Raw genomic sequence first — 25,649 nt, 5'->3', positions numbered from 1 at the left:
CTAACTCCTTCCTCTTCCGGTTACGGCGAAAGCAGGTATGGCGGCTCCTGTTTTCTTCTGCATGATTACAAATTTGTAATCGACCTTAATCCTCAGGTTTAGAAGATAATTTAATCAATTTTAATATATCGTTTGACTCATAGTAAGCTTTTATACTCGGGGAAACGAGGATTTTATAAATTAGATGGCATTACGAAGACGTTTTTACTCATCTTTTCTGTGCCGGGATAAGGCCGCTGTGTGGGACTAAATAGAGCAACCGGGTAGTGGAGTAATAATAAAAACAACGAGTATTGGTGTCAAAAGTACCACTGCATACATGACCCGAGTTTAAAACTTGACAAGAGAGCTTAAAGCCGATCATATATTGATTATTGACAACGTGAATGAACATTACGACCACTTTCTCATTCAAATAAAATTTGTCTCGCAGCTTCAACATGGTGCAACGCCTGACTTACCGCCGCAGGTTGTCCTACAACACTGCTTCTAACAAGACCAGACTGTAAGTGAAAGTTTTCTACCACGCTTGTACACCCGCAACTTAACGAGTCCGTATAGTAACCAAGCTTCTTGTTGGTCTGCAGGTCCCGGACACCTGGTAACCGTATTGTCTACCTGTACACCAAGAAGGTTGGCAAAGCCCCCAAGTCAGCATGTGGCATCTGCCCTGGAAGACTGCGTGGAGTAAGTACAGCTGTTGAGATTCATAGTAGTTATTCATGGATAAGGAGGGGAGAAGTATTATCTAAAATACCCCATATATCTTTCCCGCTATAGATATTCATCACTTGGAGGATGAATTTGCTTATGCTGATAGCTGGAACAACATAAGACCAAAATTATTCCTTTTAAGCCTACTTAAACATTACGATGTGGGGATGTAAAGATGTTCAAGTAGTATGTCAATTATGAATGCACTTATTACAGCTCTCAATAGCACAGATGTTTTCAAAAATAGCCACACAAAAAAAGTATTATTTTAAGCCAAAACTTTCCCACTTAAGTGTCAAGTTTTCTGCATATTATTATTACCCTGCCACATCTGACGATGGGAGCTTTTTCCCCAACAGCAACATTCAGCAGCAGTTTTCATGCAAGGTTTCCTAAATGTCAAAGCATCTCCCAACATGATTTATTGTTTGATATTTTACTGTAAAACACTGACTCGGTCTCATAAAAAAGTAAAAATAAAAAAATAAAAATCTCTCTAAACATCAACATTGACCTTTCTTTTGTGGTCGTATTGTTTAACCTTGTTGTGCGTCAAGACTGCTTAAGAGTACTGATGACCAAAGTAAGCAAACTTGACCACTGTCTTTGATTAAATGATTTTAGATGCTGGATTTCAGTCTGGAGCACAATGCACTCAGCATTTAGGCTGTTGTTGTTACAAATGAAAAATGTTACAAGCCCGTAGATTTATTTAACATGAAAGTTCAGGGTGTGCTACATATATGTATCTTTTTAAAGACTTTCTGCAGCATGTTGTCTCAGTTCATCTGCTGTATTACCAGAAGGGCAGTTTATTTGTTAAAGCCAGTATTAACTATGAGGAACTTTATTGTGATAATAGGTAAAAATAGTTTTATTGTATTCTAATGTGGAATTGCTGGAACTTTTGGTAGTAATGTTATGCTGCTGATTGTTTTGCACATTCATGCATCAGTTTGCAGTTGCAAATTATATCACATTATAACTTGTTGACGTGTACAAAAAGATACTAAAGTGAAAGTTGAATATCACCTTTGGGTGCTGTTATTTCTGGAGGGCATCGTAGTTTTACTTTGTCCTTTAAAATAATGACATCATTCAACATTGGAAGTAAAAAAAAAAATCATAAAACTAATAGGAAACTTTCTAAGTGTTTGCTAATTTTTTTAATATTCACCTAAAAAATAAGGTAGTTTTTCTCTAATTTAGTGCCTAGTTCGTAAAAAGAACAAACACACAATTCAATGTTTTGCTGACTTTTTGAAACAACACAATTTTCTTCATTTGAGTTCAAAGAAGTTTCAAATGGACTCTAATTAGAAAAATCTATCTTGATCATCTGTCCTGTCATCACTGCACAGATGAAAACCAGTATTTGTTGTGTGTTCTTATGCAAGCAGTATGGAAGAACAATATGAATTTCTGTGCACACTAATTAATATTGTCCTCTAAATAAAGGTCTTTATTATAAGACTTTTAAGTCTTGGGCAGTTGTTTTTGCATGAAAATGTAAAACACATTACACAATTATAATTTTAATTATAAGGCCACAATGTTAAATTTTGTTTTATGAACTACAACAGAAGTTAACGGGTACTATTTATTTAAACGTGTGATGAAATTATCTCCGTCTCTGGAACAGACTCAACAATGGCTCCTTTTACAACATAAACTCAAAATATTATGTTGGTATTAGTTTTATATATATATATATATATATATAGTATTAAAAAGCGCTGTAAGAATGTAGATCAGCATTTAATTTATCATTTGTTTTCGTTGATGTGGAGAACTAAAATAGTTTCACACCCAGCTGATGGGAGGAAAAACAGAGCTAGTGCTGTTCTGTGTCGTTGGAGGTTATTGCATTTGTATTTCAATTCTGTGGTGAATATGTTGCAGTATTGATTTTTTACGTTCTTAACACCGAAGCTCCTTATGCTAAGACTTTTAGGGATCTGTTGTTTTTAGATTTTGAAAATAAAAATCGACCTATGCTTGATGTTTGTTACAGATTCGCGCTGTTAGACCTCAGGTTCTGATGAGGCTTTCCAAGACCAAGAAGCACGTCAGCAGGGCCTACGGTGGATCCATGTGTGCAAAGTGTGTACGTGACAGGTAAGAGAAGCCTTCATTTTAATTTCAGGCCTTTATTTGCTGAAAATTTGGGATTAAGCCCATTTTAGACCTAATTCTACTAAAAACTGTCATGGATGTTAAAAGATTTTCAGTGCCGTTTCTCCCCTTGCTTTTTGTTTAATTGCCATTTAATAATCGGGTGCTGCAAATGGACAAATAATTTTTGTGTTGCCCTTTAATAATCTATAATCCGTATTTTTGTGTTTCTTATGAGTAATGTGTTAAAACTTCTCTTTTGGTGTGATTCACAGGATCAAGCGTGCTTTCTTGATTGAGGAGCAGAAGATCGTTGTCAAGGTGCTCAAGGCACAAGCACAGAGCCAGAAATCGAAGTAAATTCTGTATTTGTTTTGCCACAATAAAAAAGAAATGACAAACAAATCTGTTTGAAGTTGTGGGTTGTTCTGTCTGTGTTATATATCGGTTAAGCATCCTCTGGGCAAATGGACAGACAGAACATTTTGACTGATGAATATCCTTGCATTAAGTTTCTTTTCAACTTGTGTGGAAAAATTGTAAAATAACCAAGTAAATTTTTTTGTAAGGTTGTTCAGGTCTGAAGTCATAATCTTCTATGAGAAAATTCTGGTCCAGGTTCATTTGCAAGGTAAAGGGTTTGAAGTGCTGAAAAAAATGAAAGAAATAACATGGATAGGCTATAAGAATATCCTTCGAATTTTGTTTACTTAAGTTGTAAACATTGCAAACTGGTGTATATGCTGACTCAAATTGGCAATGTACATTTTTTTTCTTTTCCATCAAGCTGGAGGCCTCCCCTATTTTTGTTGTCTCTAGGATCGTCACAAATATTGATCGCAATTCTACTTTGTGGTTTTTAGTGTATTAGATAAAATACCAGCTGCAACTTAACACTGCCCTCCAGTGGACTCCAAATTTCACGTTCCCATGAAAACTCGATTCATATGGGGGGAAATGCATCCAAATCTGTATAATTTGTTTTGATGAACAAAATATTGATTAGTGCAAAAAGATTTGTTTACATTAAAGCCTTGATGTAAATGAAAAAGCAAAAAAGATTGTAAAATATTTGTACACTTTAAGACCATGAACAGAAAATGATGTGTTCTATTTTAAAAGATTTTATCTACCTTGAACATGAAACTAGAAATGGTAAGCGCAATAGTACAACTGCTTGATGCAAAATATTGTTAAAAGTAATTCAGATGAGCAAAATGCTGTAGAGACCCCTTTTGAGTATTTTAAAGGCTTCTCGACAACATGTGCTTGCATGTCTTTTTATGCAAGACGAGTTGTATGGAGTTTAACCACTTGTTACCACAATTTAAGAATACATTTTGCTATAATTAGAAATATTGTACTTATAATTTCCGGAGTTTTCAAGCCCTGTACTGTTTCGACACTGCGATTCTCTTCAGTCCTGAAGTGAGAGGTAATGGGCCGCTGAACCGTTTTTTTAATGGGAAGAATACAAATGTTTCTGAAACATCTCCATTGGGATAAATACATTGGAAATCTTGCTGAAATAAAAACTAATGGACGTTTTTTTAAGTAACGTAGAAGGGAGGTTATTATAATGTTATTTTAAATATTCAACGTTTTTCTTTTTTTATTCTGAAAAAGTGATTTTTATTGCTGAAGCCGCGAGAAAGAAAGAAAATGAAGCACATGTACTTCCGGGACACGTCAACCAAGTCAGTGCGCAGACGTAGCCGAGCCTGGGCTGGAAGGAGCGCTGCTAGAGAGAAGCGAGCTACTTTTTGTTCCACCATGGAGACTTTATACAGTTTTCCGTTTGCTGTGCTCGAATGTCCGAATATAAAACTGAAGAAACCGTCATGGCTGCACATGCCGTCGGCTATGACAGTGTATGCGGTCGTCATTGTGTCCTACTTTCTCATCACAGGAGGTAACAATAGCTAACAACAAGCTAAGAGACGACTAGCCTGTCTTCATTAACACAGCATATCAAAGCAGTTTTAATTCTCATAGCTTTGTTTTATTTGCAATAAGATGTGATTTTGTTGTATTTGTAGTCCCTAAAGTAGATTAGCCTTTAAGCTAAACCAATAAGAGCTTTTTTGTTGTTTTTTTGTGTGTGCGACAAACAAGCTAGCTTGTACATTTTATTTTTACTGACCAATAGAACATACCATAAAAACGGAAGTAAAATGTATATTTGAAAGCCTCAGACTTATTACAAGCGCTCATTTTGATAAATATTGATGTTTAAACCCCAGGAATTCAGTTTGTAAGACAAATTGAATCAGAAGATAAGGCAAATAAAAGAAAAGTTTCAGAACATGCTGAAAAGCTTTAATATGTATTGGACAAGGTGTACTTGTTTGGGACTCCTTCATCATTAATTATTGCATGGCATGGAGGTGATCATCCTGGGATACCTGTGACTGGTTAAGGAAGCTGGTATTGCTTTAGGAGCCGCCCATATCCTGGAGAGGTGTGAATGCTGTGTGTTTGAGTGCAGCAAATATCTTTAGCATTGAACTTTGACAGTCTGCTTAACAACTGGATAATCAGCAGTCTGATTTCTGTATCAAAAACACATTTTTATTAGTTCTAGGTGTTATTTAAATTCCCTTAGAGACCTTCTGAGATAGTTATTCAAATGCTATTGCATACTAATTATACATGCATTTTGTTTATAAGTGTTTTTCTTTCACCTACAGGTATTATCTATGACGTTATTGTAGAACCTCCAAGTGTGGGTTCAATGACAGATGAGCATGGACACCAGCGACCAGTTGCCTTTCTGGCATACAGGTATCACTAATTTTCAGAACTTAAACACATAAAAAAAATAATTAATATATTCTCACAGCTTATTTTGACTCCTCGCTTTTCCAGAGTTAATGGGCAGTACATTATGGAAGGGCTGGCCTCCAGTTTCCTCTTCACCATGGGAGGCCTGGGCTTTATAATCCTGGACCGCTCCAATGCTCCAAACATTCCCAAACTGAATCGTTTCCTGCTGCTTTTCATCGGCTTCGTCAGTGTCCTCCTCAGCTTCTTCATGGCCAGAGTTTTCATGCGCATGAAGCTGCCGTAAGTTGAAGCTCAATTCTGAATTACTGTTGGCATTACATTTTTTTTTTCTTCTATGAGAAGCATTTTAAAATCTGTGTTGCATGCCAGACTTTGCTAATTCAACTCCTTATCTTTTCAGAGGATACCTCATGGGCTAAGAACATGGACAACAGAAATTTACCAAACAGAATCATAGAATCAGTTATAAACAAAGGTGACGCTTATGCAAATCTTAACCTATCAAGACTGAAAGCACCGACTTTGCTCAAGAAATGCAACCAGACCAACACCCTCACCAAAACAACACTTTTAACCTCTTCATTAGGCTTTGTGTAAATGTTACTGCCTATTCACATGTGTTTTAAGAAAAATTGTGTAAAGGGAGCTGTCTATGAGATGCAGCCACCAATTTCAATACAGAATTGGAACCGTTTGCGTTATTTTGTTGAGTGTCTGAAAGTGTTTGTCAGTTTTTGTATTAAAATTGTTGAACAAGATCATGAAATGGAAAGTTTCTGTTTTGGTATATGGTTAAATCTTCATTTAGTCAGATTGTCACACTTGCTTTTTATATTTTTATGATTGACCTTGGGGTCATAGCTGTACCTCCCTACCAATATTTAAGTTATTTTTTATAGAGCCTCAAAGATACATTTTTAAATTGGTACAATCATCACAGCCCAGTTTTGATCAGAAACTAATTGTGTGACGTTACAGATTCACCTGCCTTTATAGCAAGAGATGGAATTATGACTACTGTTATACAAAAGAGAAAACATGTTTTGATCTTTGATAAGATATCTCTAAATCTAAGAGACAATAAGTAACAGGATTATTTATGTGGGTCATTAACCCGTCATTAAATTAAACTCAAAACTAGTGTATTAAAGGAAACGCAGTTCATCAGTGCAATTATAGACCGAAAATGTTGAAACGCATCTTTTGAGTAGCCTTTTGCATTTACATCAGATGTGTACTGTCACATTTCCTCCACAAGGTGGGGGTGGTGTTCAGTTGACTAGTTCGTCTTCACTGTAAAAGGCCAGTTTTGTTTGCGACGGTTGGGAAAAATAAAAAATACAGATGTCCTCTGGTAACTTTAACACCAGACTTAGTATAACAAGCTTTTGAATAAATTCATGACTCCAAAGCAGTTATGGCTTCAAAGCAAAAATGTAGTATTTTTTTTATTTTATTTTGTTACTAAGAATATGACGTAAAAAGGCATTACTAACTAGATCTGATTTATGCACGTGTGTATCATCTATTGTTGATATATAGGGAAATATTTCGATTAAACCTATTGATGTCAGTCTCATCTGACTATAGATTTCCAGAATTCTTCATGTTTCCTTCCTGTTCTTTGGCAAAGTCAAAAGAGGGGTTAGTTGGACTTTAACAGCCAGGAAAAATCTACATATTTCTCAGAAAATAAGTATTTGCCACACCGTTTTCTACAGTAAATATATTTCTAATAGGGCTGTTGGAAATTTGCATCTAATCCCTGCACTGAGAAATTGAGTCCATAAAATATGTGTTATAAAATGGAATAACTTATGGCAATAAGTGTTCAAAAGAAAAAGTAAAGATCTGAAATTCAGTACTTAAAAACCAATCCTGTTTCCTGTCATGTAGTGCCAACTGATTTTCTGTAAAAAGGATTTCTATTGCCGAAAGAAGCATGATGGGTAAAAGCAAAGTGCTGTCTCAGCATATTCATAAAGAGGAGAGAGGTGTTTTGTTGCCAACCTTAAAACACCTTTAAGTTGTCCTTTTTGTCATTGCCAACAAAAAGACTAACTTCATTCCCCTGTGCCATTCCACTTTAATACACATCATTTATGAACTCTTTTGTTTTAATGTCTTCATATGTGCGGATATCGAGGGTCTGGAGTCAAATTTGTGTCAACAGGTCCTTTGAAACATGTTTTGTGAAAACACGCAACACTTGTTTTCACCACTGTATGCATCAAATCTCAGGTGACGTGCTTTCCTCTCTGAATTCGTGAGCTGCACTTTAGATGCAGCTTCCTAAATTCTAATTTGTCGAGTGCAAATTACACACAGTTGGATTCTATTGACTAATTTTGGTTAGACCCAAAGGCATGTGGTTGGAGTAAGTTGTATTTAATGGCACAAGAGTAAGGAGGCTGAATACGCACACCACATTTCCGTTTTCTATTTGCAAAAAAAAAAAGTGATGACAGTATCACATCCAAGTAACACGCTTGGAGCTGAATTCAGACTGCGGAACATGGAAACATTGGTAAATAATTGAAGATTTGTCAAACAGTGTCCCTGTTTGGTGGAGATTCAGTACCAAAGAAACGGAGCTGGTACACATTAAGAAAACAGAACACTAGGTTTAAAAATGTCCTTCTTTAATTCAAATGTCAAATTAAATACTATTTTATATGACGGAATATAACTGTGTTCACTGGTTCATACAAATATTCCATATATTCATAAAAAGGAAAGAGGTTGCCAAAGTACCATGTACTATTTTCACACACACACACACACACACACACACACACACACACACACACAAACACACACACCCCCCCACATACACACACACATATATGAATTATAGGATTAGACATTTAAAGCAACTTCATTTGTGTAAGAATAATCTTGAGGCATTTTTCTCCAATTCCTATAAATGCTTTTAGTCATCTTTATGTTTTCATCCTTTTCCTTTGTCTGGTTTGTTCTTGGACTCCTTCGTTGCTGTGATTTAACCCGCCGTGCCCATTTTCATCTTTTGACAGCTTGTGAAGAAATGAAGCACAAATCAAGCCCGACTCGTCGGGTGAAAAAATAACAAAAAAAACTTGGCAGAGTTGGTAGGGCGTCGCACACAGCTTACCTTTCTTCTCTTTTCATGTTCTGTATTTGCCAAATCGTTTGCCTTCAAGCCTAACGCTTCCTCCAACTCTGGAATGAAGGAAGTAGCAACATAATACCTCTGAACGCATTCGCAGAACATCTGCAGCTAGTAAACAAATACCTGTAAGAATGGAGTCGAGCTTCTCCACCACCAGGTCAGCATCCTCCGTGGTGAAACACAGAGGGGGCTTGAATTTCAGCACATTACGATGAGGTCCATCGGCGCTTAAAAGGACATGCTGCTCCTTTAATCTGGAAATATTCAGTATTTAACTCTGTTAAAAGCAGTTGATTATGCTGAAGTTTAGCGTAATCAACTGCTTAGCTTTCTTCCTGGTTCGACTGTCACTGAACTAAAATAAGGGCTGAAAGAAGGGCCCAGTACTTAGAAAAGTAAAGAAGACCCATACTGGTGTTGAAGCTAAAGGAGGACCATCTACCACTCTTCTATAGGTAATGCTATTTTAAAATGACAGCTGCTAAGCATGTGTGTTAAGAAGGCTCTACCTGAATTAATATGTACATACTGTGCAGTAAGCATTTGGATAATCACTGTTGTTTTATTTTGTCACTGGTATTGGCACCAATTAATCTTCCCCCAAAAATCTGTGAAACATCACTGAATGGCAGCTTCATGCAGCGATCAACAGTGTTTAAATAGTCGTTAGTTGTGGCATTTTTGGCTCTTACAATCTGAACATTCAGCTTATCTGCCATAAAGACAAGGCTAACTGGTAGCAATCAACAACTTCCGTCTATCCTGTCTTATCTGTTAAGTACTGATCGCCTAATTCTCTTCACTTTCTGCAAATGAAAATGTTCACGCTTTTCATGTAGATTCTGTGTCATACGTCTGCTTTTGACCTCAGAAAAACAAGACTGAGACCTTAAGTCTTACTTATAAATGACCTCCTGGGCTTCGGCCGTGGCCGGAGTGAGCTTCACTCTGTCCTTCACCAGCTCCACCCCAACAAACAGGCCACGCCCCCTGCAGAGAGCGACACCTTCGTTTTAGCCTGAAGCCATTGCTGAAAATGGTTAAAATTATATTTTTACTTACATTCTTGTATGATGTCTTACACGCTATTAAAAATATAAAGTAATCGCGAACATGTTTGATTTTCTACCTGACTGTAACAAATCAACTTTCCTTTGGAGCCTCTGATGTCTAGAGAAGAAAAGTGGTGCAAAGTGTATCTATGAGAAATGTCATGTGCGAGCTCTTTAGCCTTGTGTTAATTTGAACAATCTTAATTAATTTGCAAAAAATTTAAAACATATACACTTAAAAGGTGTTATAAAGAACTGGAATTCCCCAGCTCACTTGATTCTATTTCAAGAAAAGAGGATATATTTTCTCGTGAAGCCACTGATTACTTAGCGTTTTGGAGTCGGGCTTTGCCTCACCTGATGTCTCCAATCAGCGGATGCTTCTGCTTTTGTTTCTCCAGCACATTAGTGAGGTACTGGCCAACACGCAGCGCGTTTCCCCGCAGATCCTCTTTCTCAATCACATCCAGGACAGCCAGGCCAATGGCGCAAGACACGGGGTTACCGCCAAACTAAAAGTATTTAAAGTACTAGGTTGTACATATTCATTTAAGTATTTTCAATGAGTTTTTTTTTTTTTGCAACACAATTTAATTCTATAAAACAGCCCCAAAAAAAAAAAATCTAACTTCCAGTACTCGAGTTGCTTTAATTTTCCCTTTATTCTTAAAATAAGCTCTTACTGTGTTGAAGTACTCCATTCCAGATGACATAAAGGCCTCGGCCACTTCCCTGGTCGTGACCACACATGACATGGGGTGGCCGTTGCCAATAGGCTTCCCCATTGTGACGATATCAGGCACAAAGTCGTCTCCCTGAAGCTGGAAGGCCCAGAACCGAGACCCAACTCTGCCGAAACCCACCTGAACCTCATCCGTGATAAAAACACCTCCTGCTTTGCGGACGTGCCTGTAGAGGAGAAGAGAGTTTATTCAGACTTAATCGTACATTCAGCAAATTAGGGCAAACTTGATATCAAACACGGTCAGTGACACTTATAGCTATCAGTGTAAACACAAACACTAATGCTGGATACATACTCAGCCACTTGCTGGAAGTAACCCACTGGGGGGATGACCTGCCCGCCACAACTCTGCAGCGATTCGGCAATAAAAGCAGCAATCTGCCCAAGAGAAAAGCACATCGGCTCCACATATCTGCAGCGGCAAATAGAACGGTTCCCCGTCGTCTTTGACCTGAACGCCTCCCGATATCAAGTCTGCTGATTTGGTTTTCACTTGTCTGGGCTAAATAAGATTGCTGGGATGTTCAGGCTTCAATGTTAGTGTAGGTCATCAGATCGAATGTTAGCAAAGCTTTCATGGTGTTTCGTCCAAAAAAAAAAAAATTAAATAAATAAATAATACCGCCTGATATTTAACTAAATCAGAGGAAAACACTTTAAAGAAAGCTTCAACATTTCTTGTGTAGCAAGAAATCATAGTCAAACAAACCAAAGCCTATTGGTCATTTTGTGCAATGAAATAATTTACTTCAGACACTATACAACATTAGTCTAAGCATACAAAAACTTTAGACATGAACTATACCTTATGTCCTTTTATATGGGCTTTCTCTATTATGTCTTTGACTTCATCTGCATACGCTGTAGCTGCGTCAGGATGGTCTGCACGGTATTTGCCTCTGTACACATCTGGGCTTGGAGCCTGTGTGGAAATTGGCATGGAGAACACAATGTATATGTATGTACAATATGTGTACTGAATTTAAATTGTATTTTTGTGACAGAGTGCTACATCATTGCTTCATTTTGAGGTTTAGATGCTATGAATATGGTTAGCTGCTGCAATTTAGCTAAAAGCATCCAAAGTCCAAAGAAATCCATTGAAAGTCTGGAGAACAAGCTGTCAAACTTGGAAAATAGAATTTATTCAGTCATATTTTTTTTTATCTGTATTATTTAAATTCTATGAAAAAATTATTTATTTACCCCAAAAGAAAATGAAACGCTCTCATAATTCATATAAGTATAACCCAGGCACCCCAAACCAGAGAGAATAAATTGTCCAAAAGAGCAATACTTCAACCAAATAAATGTTATCAAACCAAATTGAGAAAAAGAGGGTTTTTTTTTGGTTTTTTTTAATTTTTTTTTTATTTAGTTTAGGGTAAAAAGAGTTTTGGATGCATTTTTTTTTTCTCTGTCTTTTTCTCTCTTCTCTCCACTCGCGCATGTGCTGAAAACTCAGCAGCCTGTCAAAACGCAGCAGAGCAGAGCAAAGCTATGGGGGTTTAATAGCGTGCAGGCAGGCGGACGGTGAGAGCAAAACCCCACTCACCACGTGGACGAACTGACTCTGCTCAGCATCTGACAGCTGGTGGAACTTATAAGGACTAATGTCGATGAGCGATGACACATGGCCGTGGTACGCACTGCAGGCAGACAGAGCAAACACAATCCAGCGGACCGCTCAGAGCTCTCGTGTCAAACGTTAGTGCGGTGAATCAAAGGTATAAGAAGACGTGGCTGCTTTGTCACATCATGACTGAGATACGGTGGCTCTTACTTTTCCAGTGTTATGATATCTTTGTTCCCTGTGTACTGCCATGCAAGTCGGAGGGCCAGGTCGTTGGCTTCAGAGCTGACGGGGCAAAGGGTTGCATTAAGTTACTCAGTCACCACAAAACACACAGGTGAAGCCTCACGGACGTCATTCGCAGCGTGTTATTTCATCTCCCAATGCAGGGGCAGCAGAGGCGAACGCCCATTCATTCATTCATTCATTCATTCTGACTGAATTGTGAAAAAATTAATAAATAAACAAACAAATGTTAAAGCACTCTTAGAGCCTGAAAAAGGGGGGGGTTAAATTATTCATACTTCCACAACTCCAGATGAAAATTGCAGGTTATCTACCTCTATTAATAGTACATTTGTAATACTGTACAAAACTGTTTATTCCTCTTAAAATTCCAATTTTAAGAGGAATAAACACTTAGATTTGTTGTGATAAACCAATATGCAGCGCAAGAAAAGTCATGCACGCTTTTCACATTTTATTTTACAAGTAAAGGTGTGAAATCTATCTATTTTAACTGAGATGGTACAATTGCAAACCTCCTATAAGACATGACCGTCCACCTAAACTGACAAAGAGCCAAAGTTAGGAGGAGCTGCAGAGATCTACAGCTCGGCTGGGAGAATCTTTCAACCGGACGACCTGCAAAGCAATTCGTTCTGTTTGCGATCTTCACACAGCAAGCATGTGAAAGATTGTGCTCTGGTCATATGAAGTCAAAACTGAAACTTTTTGACTGACATGCCAATCGCTCTGTGAGGCGGAAAGCTATTCTCCACGTTGAAACGCATCACACCTTTCGGAGTTTGCTTAGTAGAACCTGCTCTTCCTCTTCATATTTTATGCTCCATCACACAGAATCTTAATAGATAAGATGCATAGATATAAGCTTTATTAATCCCTCCGGGATTTTCTCTCGGGGAAATTATAATTGTAATTTATGGTTGCAGCACGAAAAAAATGATTATTTTTTTTTTCTTAAGTTCTTTGGTAGATCAATACGTTTGCATCTACTGCCAGCTGTTAGAACAAAGTCTGTCAGTTCATATAAGCTCAGTTGTTTTTTGTTTTTTTTGCCTCTAAAGACCTTTAGGAGGAATTTTCATGTCAAGTTTATAGCTTAACATTGCTGATATGTCTGTAGTGTAGTATTGAGAGTTTATGGATCGTTATCAAAAAACATAATTACCTCCGTCTAGATAATTCAGATGGTTAATGCTGCAGTACTGTAGAAAAGTGGTGTAAATAAGTAACCATGGTGACCTCGATCAATTTGATAAATCAGACCTTTAGGAAGCGACTAATGCTGAGTCTGCTTTGTTCACGTCTGCAATACTGTCAAACCAAAAGACCTTTGCACCATAAAATGTTTATTGACTAAAGGTTTTCAAATGTATGTAACTTATGCAAAGAGGAGAAAATGTATTTTTTTTTATACATAAGCATAATACCAAAGTTTTCATAACTTTAAGTGAGGATTCCTTCTGAACCACGCATACAGCCAAGTGAAAAAACAGGTCTGACTGTAACACCTTTTTAAGGTCTTTGTTTCAGGTGTGGAAAAAATATGTCTGGATATAATTTACCCTGAGTTGACAAAGTAGCACACAGACAACTTGTCTGGCAGGGTTGCTTGCAGCCTCTGGGCATACAGTACCAGGTTGTCATGCAAGAACCGGGTGTTGGTGTTCAGTAATCCCATCTGCTCAGCTCCTGCCTTCACCACGTCTGGGTGACAGTGGCCCACTGGAGAAAAACAGGAGGTCTAAACCAAACTTAGACAGACAACCATGAAAACTAAACCAGATAATTATGGGGGGGGAGGCGGGGGGGGGGCGAATAGAATTTAGTAATAGTTTTTGTTGTTGTTGTATTACATATTGTAGTAATTTCCTGTTGTGGTACAATTGCCTAAAGATCATTTCAGAATCTCAAGAACTAGACTTTTTTTTTTTTTTTGGACATTTAAAAGTGTGTTTTATATTTTTATGCTTACCGTGAGCCACATTGTTGATGCAGTCTAAGTAGCGCTGTCCTTTTTCGTCATACATATACTGACCTTTGGCTTTTACAATCTTGATGGGGTCATGGCTGAAGAAGATCTTACACGATGGTCTGCAGAGGAACAAACAATTGTTGCAACAATACAGGCGAATCCCCTCTGATTCAGCACTTTAATAAAACATATGCTAGCAAAAAGGTAACCACTCAGTAGTAATGCTCTACGCGAATAATTTAAAATTAAGTTGATAAGCAAATAACTTTAGAATGGTTGTATTAATTCTCGGCAGATGTAATAATGATAATAAGGCGATAGACAAACATGTTCTTTTCTTTAATGCGCTACATAATCAGACTGTCGTTTCTGTAAGTTCTCTAACATCTGCAGTCTTATCAGAATAGTATGTCTTACCCAATGTGCTTCTGTCTCAAGTCTATCGTTTTCTTTTTCTCCAGTCCGTCAAGCGACATCTTTCTGTCATGCAACAGAAAAACTGGTCGAGCACCATCTGTTCCAGCCAACATACACCTGTAAGGAGTTTTCAACGCGCGCGCGCGCGCACGGGGAGGGCACGAGAACCGCTGCTCGCGCTTCTCTCAAAGTCTGACACAGGTATGGAAAGCCAGAGAGGCCACGTAGACAAAAATAGAGGGAACATTAAAAATAATTTAAAAAAATAAAATAAAAAATGGGGAAAATTAAATTACCTCTTCACATTTTGTTTACAAATGGTGTACAATCTATTTCTCTAGTGATATGTAGTGAACGCCTAGTTATGGGTCAGAGTTCTTTCATTAACCTATCCACAGATTAGAATAGAATGACTTAAAATTATTCAGGAAAAAATGGCATATTCTTTTGTAAAGCATATCTAGAATATTAAAAAGAAAAGACAGCTCTGGAAACTTAAATGTCTTGTTGCAATGCTACTCGACACACTATCTGAAAATACCATTCATTTTCCCTATAGTGCTGACTGGAAATAAGGAAGAGTGTAAAAAGTGACCCTCTGCAGTAGTGCCGAGATAGTTTCCATGTAAATATTGATGCTTATGAATGTATTTTAACTGTTTAAACAGTTGTTATAAGTGGTTTTAGATGTGATCTCAAATGTCTGCAGATTTGTAGGCGATTTCTGACAGCTTTAACATATCCTAAAAATGCATTATACTTACAAGTTATATAACCTTAACTAAAATATCTGGAAGGTAATAGTGATTTAATAAATAAAAGTGGATCATAAAGACAGAATGAATAAATGGATAGAAAGAGGGACTTTTGTGCTTCTTTTAGCCAACACACACTGGCTCCTGACAATGTGAGCATTAGGATACAACAAAATACACAGGAAAAATGGCTAATAAATTGAAAATACAATTGTAAGGAACAATAAACATTAAATCACCTTTTTTTAATCAAAATGTATTTTCCTTTTTTAGTCTAATATAAACATGTAATTGTAGTTAAGCTTATCTAAAAATGTTTATTTTTAAATTCAGTTAATCCCATCAGAAAATGTGACGTTGTTCAGTAGTTCCCCAGTTTCTGTGAATTTTTTTTTGTTTTACATTCTAAGCGATTCAAAAGATTAAAAAATAAATAGCTATTTCTCGCACTAGCCCACATTTATCTCAGATTATTGATGGCACTATAACAACACAAGAAGATTTCAATTCTTTTATATTATTATAAACATAAACTTTCAAATATGGGGCGCCACATGCTGGCTCAGCGCGGTTATCCTTCTCTCCTCTCTCCAGCTACTGTTGAATAAAGACCAGTAGTGCCAAAACATTTTTACAAATAACTCTCCAACTATATGTGAACAGTTATGTTTTTATTAAATAATTTCAAGAAATTTAAACATAGAGGAATATTACATACATCAAACTAAAACTGGAAATAAAGGCAAACATTCTTTTTGGAATACTTAAAAGACGGTTTATTTTCCTCCAACAGCACAGTCATATGAAATATCAGCTTGAAATACAGAATGTGAAATCAAGAAATGTAGATAAAATGGGTATTGCATCAATAAAAGAAAAAAGGCTGAAAGGGAAAACACCAGAGTTTGTCCAATAACTCAAACTTTTTGTTTCGCCTAACTTGAACTAGAATTAAGGTACATGACAAGTTTGCTCTTTCAATTTGGCTTAAGAATTTTTGTTAATCCAAGAAAAGTCCTGTGCTTAAACATTAATGCAGCAGCAACAAAACTGTGGATGCAACTCTTTTGTCTTGTGTCTGCTTTTGCACTTTGGAAGTTTGGATCAGTGGAAAATAGGGCTTCCTCTATAGCAGCCCTGAAAGATCGCTCTCCAAGTCAAACCAGTTTTTTTTTCTCAATATACCAAAGACATATTGGCAGACATAAAATATTTTAACTATTTTTAGTTCATCTTTTAGTTGCCTTTAAAAGCCTCATGCAAACAGATTTAAGGAATATCAAATGTGATCATGTCTGATTTTCTTATTGTGTTTAAAACTTTATACATTATTTATTTTAATTTTGTTTTAGAAAAAAAAGTATTTTTAGTGAATGTAGGATTTTATTCACATCAACTTTTCTGCATGTTATAATTCTTTTTGCCACAGGAGGCGCTGTAGTGTGAATGACAACCATCCAGCTGAAAGTTTTCCTCAACAACCAAGATAAAGTAAATTTAACAAAGTCTAAATGTGGTAAATATACCCAACATCACTTATTTATCTTTTTTGACTGGTTTTAGGGGCCAAACTAAGAAAAAAAGACACCTTGGAAAACTTTGCAAATAAATCTGCTCCAAACTAGAAAAGAAAAGGGGAAAAAAAAAAGTTTTTTGGTAATAAACCAACAAAAAAGTATCAAAAGGACACATTTTTGATCAGTTCACATGCCGTTCAGAGTTAGAAACACTGTCCTAACATTTAGTACAGTGCTTCCCCAACACTGGCTACCAAAGTACACTACCCTGCATGTTTCAGACGTTTCCCTGCTTTTTTTTTTTTAACCCTTTCATGCATAGTGGTCACTACAGTGGACAGCTATCTAAAAGCCATTTTCTTGTGCTTCTTGTGGATTTTTATGTTATAAATGGACACAGACCACTGAAATGGACATTAATGCATCATAAAATACACTATCAACTACTGGCCATCAGCTGCAAATGCAAGAAATTATTTTTGTTAAATCCAATATGGCCGAAAGACAAAAAAGCATGCCGACCGACCCGGTCCCTCCTTAGACGACTCTTGCAGGTAAAAAAAAAATATATTGCGACATCAGATAACCCCTAAAGAACAACATTAATCATGTATTTTTCAAATAATAACTTTGTATTTGGAGAAAATTACAATTGATCACCTAAAAAAAACTAAAATAATTTTCTTTTTACAACATTTTTTACCTACCTTTTTTTATGCCTTAAGAAAATAAAAAAAGGGAAAAGAAATCCTGACACAAAGGATCATAATTCATACATGAAGGGGTTAAAGAACTACAATTGTCTGTTATATTTATCAAAGCAAGGAAATATCTAAAACATGCAGAATAGTGTACCTGAGGACCAGAGTTGAAAAAGTCTGCCTCAGAGGAACCTTAAGCAAGAGGCTTTTACAGATTCAAAGAATCCTATCAGGACCAATGGTGCAGCTCAATAGGAAATCAATAGTTAATATATTTTGGCACTTATGTCTAGTTTAGTAAACTAAATGTGAAACTTTAACACCAAACTCAAACAAACAATGTTTAATAAAATAAAATAAAATAAAAAATAGCTGCACATTCTAAAAGTTACAGCACCTCATGGGAACAAAGGCTGTAATAAAGGCTGGTAATCAAAACAAAATTAAAAAAAATAATAAAATAACCAAAACAAACTATTAAATATCGACACAAATATCGATTGAAAGAAGAGATTGAAACAAAAATCCTGTAAATTAAGATTTAATTAAAAGTCTGTGTGTACATATTCCTCCATGTCTCCAGGTAGTGGTATACAGGGTCGCACGGCTGAACAAACGAAGCTAAAGAAAACCACTGTAGTGTGATAGTTAAGCAGCATTTGATGCTACACGCATGAACCAAAGTATAAATTGCACTTTATATCAAATGAGCACATCTCAACAGTACATTAATATTCCACTATACATATATATCAAACTACATTCAATGTAAAGAGACAAAGAGAGAGAAAAAAAAAGAAGAAGAAAAAAAAGCGTGAGACAAGGCCGTCATGAATTTATAATCGGCGTGTCGTCAGAGTTGACGCACACAAAGTTAGACGAAGCAGATGTACTCGCGTGATGTAAGGCCTATAAATTGAAGTAACTGCACATTAAGTACACATTACAATAACATGCAAATGCCCTCTCAATTTCTACCAATGTTACATTTGCAGGTTTGTTTTACGATGCCTCGTTATGAGCTTAAAGTTCCGTCATATCAACACAAAAAACTGGCATCAGAAACTAAAAAGGAATGCTGCTCAGAACCCGACAAAATGCCTTCATTTACAAAAAGAAAACTGTAGAAAAATAAATAATGCACCACTTAGAATACTGAAACAAATACACAAATAAATGTTAAAAAAAAAACTCCTATTTTAGACATACATAAACCCCCAACAGCTGTAAAGAAATCAGTTTATTTTTTTTTTTAGCTGTAGCTGCTGGTATGGTTAAAAAATAACTGGTTTGTACAGATGTGCATCCACTCTTCATCATGATGAGATGAACAGTTAAACAGAAACATCCTCACAGATCGACCTGCCATTATCACATCTGCTCCTACAGTAAATGATTAAGATCTGACTGTACAGTGCCTTGCAAATGTTTGTACACCCCTGGAACTCTTTCACATCTTGTCAAACTTCAATAGTTTTGGGATTAAACATATTTTCTAATAAATCAACACAAAGGCAGTGCATAACGTTTAAGTGGCTACGTGACACATGGTATTCTACGTTTGCTTTTTCCAAATCAGTACTTTGAAAGTGTGCCGTGCGACGTGCACATGTATTTAGCTGGTTTTGCTCTGTTAATTTAATCTCTATGCTATTCTGAAAATAACAATCAGGCTTTTTTTTTTTTATATTGTGCAGCTCTATTCTAGATGTCATTATGTTTGAAGAAGGATTGCTCAACAAAAAAAATTCAATTAGGGTCCCAAATACATGTGCAATCCACACTTTTCAGGCTTTTACCTCCAAAAAAAAAAAAAAAACCCAAGGAAAACCATTTTACCTTCCACTTCACATTTATGCACTACTTTGCTCTGATCAATTACAACAAACCCCAATGAAATTTATTAAAGATTTTAATTGTTACAACTCAAAATGTAATAATACGAAAAGGGCTTTTAACGTTTTTGAACAAAAAAAAAAACTATTACCTTGCATAGCACCTACGTTGTCAAAATAACTAATTTTAATGCTGGAAATATGAAAAGGTAAATGGACTTGTGTTATCAAATAAATATCAATCCTAAATTCTGATAATGTTTGTTCCATGTGATGAGGAATGTGATACAACTGGCCAGACTGGTGTTGGTGGAAGGTGATTAATGTCCTGTACTTCAATATATATATTGTCACCATATACAGTATGTAAGACAATATAGAAGATGTATAGGTGTAAAGAAGCTTGCTATAGACTATTATGTTGACGATAACCTTTTCTACTTTAGACCTTAAATCAACTTAAATAGCCTTTGGATACACTCCATCAAAAAATGATCTTTTTAAATCTACATTTTCTAAACGGTGTTCATGCAGAAAACTTGACCACACTGTACACGAGATCTCCTGCAACTTCAGCATATTTGCAAGCAAGTTTTCAATACCAGGAGTAACTTATAAACTTGAAGAATTTGAGTTGTGTGAGAGGAGACGTCCATGGAATAACGTTTTGGCAGCTGCATTGCTGTGGCGCAGTTCAGCCTCACGAGTAAACCAGGTAGAAAAGTGAGACTTTCAGCTACTTCCATCCACTGCCGCAATGTCTTATGCAAACACTAAGCAGCTTTAGCAGATATACGGTTGAAATCAATGCCAACTTACTGAATAATCAGATGGAGTTATTCTCGGTGAAGACGAAACAAATCGAAACAAAAAACAAAAACAGTGCGCAACGTCTTTTCAGTCCTCCCCAAACATAATGTCTCCTTCATTTTGAAATAAACACCACTCAAATGGCTAAAAATAAAGTATAAACTCTTTCGATAAAGGAATGAATAAAAGCTTGAGGCACCAAAGGCTATATTACAGAAAATACAAATGTGTAAAAAAAAAGAGTAAAATAATAAAAGAAAATGAGTAAAGAAAAACATCACAACTGCATTCTATCAACGTTCTCAGAAGATCTCGAAGCGTCTCCCGTTTCGTCTCGCAGGGAGGACGACGAGCGGCTCTCTCTCCTGCAGAATCCATTTCCATTCCCGTGCTCACCAAGCACGCCTGACCAGGCTCCAATCCAAACTGCGCGAGGCTGATTGGTTTTCCTGCCAGTGCAGAGACTCTCGCCGAGACTCTTGTCCAGGAGATACGCGACCCTGAGGAAGCGCCGCACCGACGACGTCGAGCCCCATGAGTGCAACAGCAAAAGCCCGACGAGACTGTTCGCTTGGCAGGCCTCGCCACAAATAAAGCAAAAATAAAAAATAAAAAATGTACTGACACCTTTACTCTCAGAAGGGGAAGGAGGGTACTCAGGCTACAAGCCATGGTGTGACTCCCTTAAGAAGATTAAAAGGAAAGAAAAAGTTACCATTTCAGAGCTTTGGGCCTTCTGATTTTTCAGATTTTTTTTTTTTTTTCCCCACACAAATTACAAAAGAATCACATAACAGTGACATGTATGTACATTACATTTAAATATAGTACACTACTCATGCTTTTTCAAGGGATGGTGGGCTGGGGGGGGGGGAAGCAATGTTCAGTCAGCTCAGTGCAGTCTTTTTTTTCCCTTTTCGTACGTTTTTTTTTTTTCCTGTTTAGTCTTTGAGCGAATGGTGCCGCATGAATAGTTGGTGAGCTCATGGAGACAAAACAGCACACGACACTTAGCGTTTTGTGTTAAGAAGCCAATCCAGATCCCATTTCCTCCACTTCCCAACTCCACACTTCTTCTCGTCTCACTCCTTCCAACCCTCAGGATCTGGCGGGAGTGCCACGCTCCAGTCCGAGCCATGCAAAAAACCTAAAGACGCGAGTTCTGCCGGCAGCCGAGGATCTGAACTCCATCACGAAGCAGATGTGAGACAGCGGGACGCACACACGTGTTTTTGTTTCCACACAGCGATGTGAGTAGAAGCAGCTTACGGACGGTTATCTTTTCTTTTTTTTTTCCTTTTGCATTGTTGCACACATAGACTTGTTTCTTTTTGACTCTTTTTTTTTTCCATTAAAAAACTATAAATACCATAAAAGAAGCATTATTTACAAACTCCATGCGTTTCGGGTTAGAGTGATCACTGCAAAGGAAGCATACAAAAAACAAGTTGTTTCGTCACTTTGAGTGGGTCTTTCAGTTTGACACCATGAGATGTTTTGCACAGCATTCACACATCGTTTCTTCCGGTTTGTCAGAGAACGCATGCAAACGTAAAGAAGCTGAAACACGCGTGAGTGTCAACAAAATGAAAGAAATCATTATATCTTATACAATTGCAATTGGAATAAAAATGCTGGTCAGAATCGGAGCAAAAATGACAAGTTTTACGAATTTTAAGTTTTTGCTAGAAAATCTGTGAGACGGGTGACTGTCTAAATTAGTAAAACATTTATCTTGATTTACTGCTCCTCCTCTCTTGACAAATTGCCACATGAATCGTCACTTTGTTATGACAAATTCTCTTCTTGGGTGGCAAGTCTGTTATGTATCGACACCCAAACTTGGTGTCCCATACACAACTTCACCACTTTTCAACAAATGTTGCCAATTAGCTTTGCCATCTTCTTCTAGGAATCTTTTTATACACTTTTTGCTACATATTTCTAAACTTTGGAAAAGGAAATTCATTAAAAATCTGCATGCTTCAAGCCTTAACGCACAAAAAAAAGTTGAATTTCAATGGCAATTAAAGTATTTTAATGCTAAATTCTGTTTTGCTACTAAATATACTCTCAATTTTCAGTGCAAACTGTAATGTTGCTGATTGCCAGAAGATCATCTCACCTTCTGCCAGCATCCAGGCATTGGTAACCCATCCGGACCCTGTTAACAGAAGAGAAACAGTTAGAGCTGAAACAATGCCTCACTGCTGCCTGTGTAAGATTGTGATTAGTAGGCTTATACTTTATATAATACGTCACATGTCAGAAGTTAGATTGATCCTCAAGAAAATCTACTCATTAACCACAAACCAATAAAGTTAACTTCTCTTGAGGAGACCATGCAGCTTTAATCAGATGAAAGCAACATCTTGATCCCGGTCGTATTGTTTAGGATTTAAACTTTTTAATTTAATTTTTAATGCACAAAAGTGTATTATTAAAACTCTCGCCTGGTTTTGAGAAAGAAATAAAAGCTTCAAACTACCCCTAACTTCTATTCTTTGAGACTTTCTGGAGAGTCACTTTAATTTAGTGGCTCTTTACACTGAACACTTACTCTTTGGACTTTGGCTGCTTTTTTCCCCACTACTTGTATCGGTAAAGTACTTTAAGATTGTTTACTTGAGGACAATAAAAGCATTAATTTGGCATTTTATTCCATTCTATCTTACAGTGCTCTCTGTCACAATTTTTATTGGCCGATTCTACAAACAACTTAAAATTTTGAGTATTTTGTATTTCTTCTGTCCTTCACTCTTTGGATGTACATGCTGACTATTGGATATTTTATTATAACATTGATGATTACGAGACGTCAAAATGATAAAATCATAAAATGATGAATAAAGTGGTTCATCTGATAATGCAAAATTTCCCTCTTCATTTCATTATCTTTCAAAATGGTGACGTTCCAAGTGATAAAGCAGCCAAAGTCAAAAGGAAAATGCAAGGAAACTTTCAGAGAGCTTGAAAACACTTAGAAAAACACTTCAGGGAAGTCGGGGTGTTTGGAAGTGAAGTCTAAAGAAATGACACCAGCTGTTGTGTTTTTCATTCATTGTGGGCATAATTAAATCTGAAGATGTAAAAGCCACATGAAAGTAAAAGTAGAGGGGCAAAATCGGTTTACTTTAACTCAAAAGTTTCTATAAAAACAAGTAATAAAAAGGGCGTTTCAAACATTAAATAAAATGTTCAAATTATTCTCAATTATTCAGTTGGTTTCTGTCTGTTAGTCTGAATGCACACATTACATTTCATTCTAGCCAAAATAAATAAAAAATGAAACTGTACATGCACAAAATACATAGAAATATGTTGCTCATGCACACCATGGTGATTCTGCTGTTGGATTTTTTTTTTTTTTTTTTTTTTTCATAGTTGAGTTTAATAACAGCAGGAAGCTCAAAAAAAAAAAAAAAAGCCCAGCAACTGGAAATACAAAACTCAAGTTGTCTTGAAATAAAAATAACCCAAGTATAAATATAACCTTTGAATGTTTTCGTATCTACTATGGCTCACTGAATGTGTGTGAACGTACAATGCAACACCTTGCTAAAGTATTCATGCCCCTTTCCACAGTTTGTCTCAATGCAGCTGCAAATCTTAGTGTATCTTATTGGGATTTTATAAAAATGGACCGACATAAAGTGGTGCCTAAGTGGGGGGAAATAGAGCTTCTCACGTTTTTTTCAAGCAAATAAAAATCTAAAAGTTAAACATGAATTTTTGTATTCCCACAGCAACATGGTGCCATCGCCGTGTTTCACGGTGGCGATGGCACCTTCAGGGTAATAAATCGTGTTGCTTGTCCTCCACACATATTTGCATGTTGGCCAGGAAGCAAATGATTACTGTCCCCCCATCAACATGGCTTATAACGATCTTTAATCATTATTATGGCTTTCTTACAACAATTGTATCTCCCATGTGAAGTTTGGTTCTCTGATGCTCTGAATGACACTTTTCATCGACAGCATGTTTAATTGTACGATACTCTGCCAGTTCAGGTGATTTTCTAACATTGTTCTTTGAGATGTTAAGACTTGAGAGATATTTACACTAAATTATGTACAGGTGACTTCAAAAGGTATTGCTTACACGCTGAACTTAATTTTAGAGTATCCAATTAAATGGGGCTATATACATTAGCCTAAACCTTTTCAGATTTTTATTTGGTTAAAGTTTGAAAACCATGCATCAGTTGCTTTCCTCATAACTGTGTTGGACATATTCTATAAAATCCTAATAAAATACACTGTGGTTTGTTGTTCTAAAGTGACAAAATACAAGTGGCAAAATGTTAAAGGCAAAGCACAACATATGCATTTCCCCAAATTTAGTTCAACCCATTGTACCAGAATCTTCACGCCTCAGACAGCATCGCTTCTGCGGCATGAGCATCAATAAAATAAAACAAGTAATCATGAAAATATTCCAGGTCCACAGTGGCAACCAACTTGATGTTTTATTTTGTTTTCTTGTAATGGTCTGGCCCAATTGGTACAAGAACAGGAGGGGATAGGAGAGTTAACGGATTGAGAGAGGGATCCATGCGCCTGTAGCATGGCTAACTCATCAGTATAAGGGGATCTGTGTTAGCATCAGGTTAAAAGGTAACTGGTCCAAGGCGGGCTCAGCAGGGAGGGGGGGGACATGTGAGTTTTTGCCTTTTACTCCAGTTTTATTCAAAGGGAAGACAGGAATCAGTTAAAGGGATAGACCAAATGAAACATTTATTAATTCTGTATATTTCACGTTTTATCTAGAAGAGGCTGCTTGCAGTGAAGATGTTAGGGTTAGTGTTTGTCACTAAAAAATGGAAAATGAAGCTGCGATTAAGTAAGGTGACCATGCTCGTCAAGCTCTCACGTCATGTATGAGTGTGTTTATTTGTCATTAATGGGCTAAAAGTGAGTGGCATGCACAGGTAGGAGGTTTAGGAAAAAGAGAAATACTGTACCAATTGGCACGGGGCATCCAGCCCGTCCAGACCTGGCTGCCCTGGTTCCCCCTTTTCACCCTTAAATCCCCGGAAACCCTGTTTGCAAAGATGACCTAAGAGTGTTACTGGGAGAGAGGTGGACGACCCTTCACCCCCTGCATCGGTCCGTTTCGACAGACTTGTGGGGAGTGTGGAGGAGGAGCTGCCCTCTGAGGTTTCTGACTCCACAATCAGGCCCAGTCGCAAGCTTTTTGGGATTTTACTGCAAGCTTTTATGTCCAACTGAAAATGAGCACATTTCCAAATGTTGT

The 25,649-nt window shown here is 36.9% G+C and overlaps 4 protein-coding genes across 6 annotated transcripts in view; 2 read left to right on the top strand and 2 right to left on the bottom strand.

Moving 5' to 3' along the window:
- Nucleotides 1-5: 5 nt before the first annotated feature.
- Nucleotides 6-3,234, top strand: rpl34 (ribosomal protein L34). The gene is made up of 5 exons (XM_015030985.1): nt 6-35; nt 434-505; nt 588-687; nt 2,729-2,832; nt 3,105-3,234. The coding sequence occupies exons 2-5, from the start codon at nt 441-443 to the stop codon at nt 3,187-3,189; spliced, it is 354 nt and encodes a 117-aa protein (XP_014886471.1). The 5' UTR covers nt 6-35; nt 434-440; the 3' UTR covers nt 3,190-3,234.
- Nucleotides 3,235-4,506: 1,272 nt separating this feature from the next.
- ostc (oligosaccharyltransferase complex subunit) lies at nt 4,507-6,374 on the top strand. Its single transcript, XM_015030984.1, has 4 exons — nt 4,507-4,741; nt 5,520-5,613; nt 5,698-5,895; nt 6,017-6,374. Exons 1-4 carry the CDS (start codon nt 4,603-4,605, stop codon nt 6,033-6,035), a joined length of 450 nt encoding a protein of 149 aa, XP_014886470.1. The 5' UTR covers nt 4,507-4,602; the 3' UTR covers nt 6,036-6,374.
- Nucleotides 6,375-8,241: 1,867 nt separating this feature from the next.
- Nucleotides 8,242-14,923, bottom strand: etnppl (ethanolamine-phosphate phospho-lyase). 3 transcript variants are annotated; one of them, XM_015030981.1, is made up of 13 exons: nt 14,773-14,923; nt 14,356-14,474; nt 13,946-14,105; nt 12,348-12,422; nt 12,120-12,213; nt 11,370-11,486; nt 10,860-10,942; nt 10,503-10,728; nt 10,177-10,331; nt 9,668-9,757; nt 8,891-9,021; nt 8,750-8,817; nt 8,242-8,651 (listed from the first exon to the last, which is right to left on the bottom strand). In XM_015030981.1, the coding sequence occupies exons 1-13, from the start codon at nt 14,883-14,885 to the stop codon at nt 8,559-8,561; spliced, it is 1,524 nt and encodes a 507-aa protein (XP_014886467.1). In that variant the 5' UTR covers nt 14,886-14,923; the 3' UTR covers nt 8,242-8,558. The 3 variants fall into 3 exon arrangements, with proteins under 3 accessions (XP_014886467.1, XP_014886468.1, XP_014886469.1); XM_015030982.1 differs by lacking the exon at nt 9,668-9,757; XM_015030983.1 differs by lacking the exons at nt 8,242-8,651; nt 8,750-8,817; nt 8,891-9,021; nt 9,668-9,757 and adding an exon at nt 9,766-9,937.
- Nucleotides 14,924-18,270: 3,347 nt separating this feature from the next.
- The window catches only part of col25a1 (collagen type XXV alpha 1 chain), a 28,069-nt gene continuing 20,690 nt past the window's right edge, over nt 18,271-25,649 (bottom strand). The window contains exons 23-24 of the mRNA XM_015030980.1: nt 22,516-22,554; nt 18,271-21,811 (exon numbers count right to left, since the gene is read on the bottom strand). Of these exons, the coding sequence (XP_014886466.1) occupies nt 21,809-21,811; nt 22,516-22,554 (42 nt within the window). The 3' untranslated portion in view covers nt 18,271-21,808. The remainder of the gene's footprint in view (nt 21,812-22,515; nt 22,555-25,649) is intronic.

This window comes from Poecilia latipinna, unplaced genomic scaffold (genome assembly GCF_001443285.1).
Source record: "Poecilia latipinna isolate Pla-1442-1.1 unplaced genomic scaffold, P_latipinna-1.0 Scaffold197, whole genome shotgun sequence".
NCBI lineage: Eukaryota > Metazoa > Chordata > Actinopteri > Cyprinodontiformes > Poeciliidae > Poecilia > Poecilia latipinna.
This window is presented reverse-complemented; position numbering and strand designations above follow the sequence as displayed.

Bases quoted from the DNA above. Each gene is read 5' to 3' on its own strand.
- etnppl (XM_015030981.1), bottom strand. From the start codon at position 14,885: ATGTTGGCTGGAACAGATGGTGCTCGACCAGTTTTTCTGTTGCATGAC. The intron at 14,106-14,355 runs GTAAGCATAAAA...GTTTTTCTCCAG, and splicing joins CATCAACAATGTGGCTCACG to TGGGCCACTGTCACCCAGAC. The intron at 8,818-8,890 runs GTATTTGTTTAC...CCTTCATTCCAG, and splicing joins GCTCGACTCCATTCTTACAG to AGTTGGAGGAAGCGTTAGGC.
- rpl34 (XM_015030985.1), top strand. From the start codon at position 441: ATGGTGCAACGCCTGACTTACCGCCGCAGGTTGTCCTACAACACTGCT. The intron at 506-587 runs GTAAGTGAAAGT...GTTGGTCTGCAG, and splicing joins GCTTCTAACAAGACCAGACT to GTCCCGGACACCTGGTAACC. The intron at 2,833-3,104 runs GTAAGAGAAGCC...TGTGATTCACAG, and splicing joins GCAAAGTGTGTACGTGACAG to GATCAAGCGTGCTTTCTTGA.
- ostc (XM_015030984.1), top strand. From the start codon at position 4,603: ATGGAGACTTTATACAGTTTTCCGTTTGCTGTGCTCGAATGTCCGAAT. The intron at 4,742-5,519 runs GTAACAATAGCT...TTTCACCTACAG, and splicing joins CTACTTTCTCATCACAGGAG to GTATTATCTATGACGTTATT. The intron at 5,614-5,697 runs GTATCACTAATT...TCGCTTTTCCAG, and splicing joins GTTGCCTTTCTGGCATACAG to AGTTAATGGGCAGTACATTA.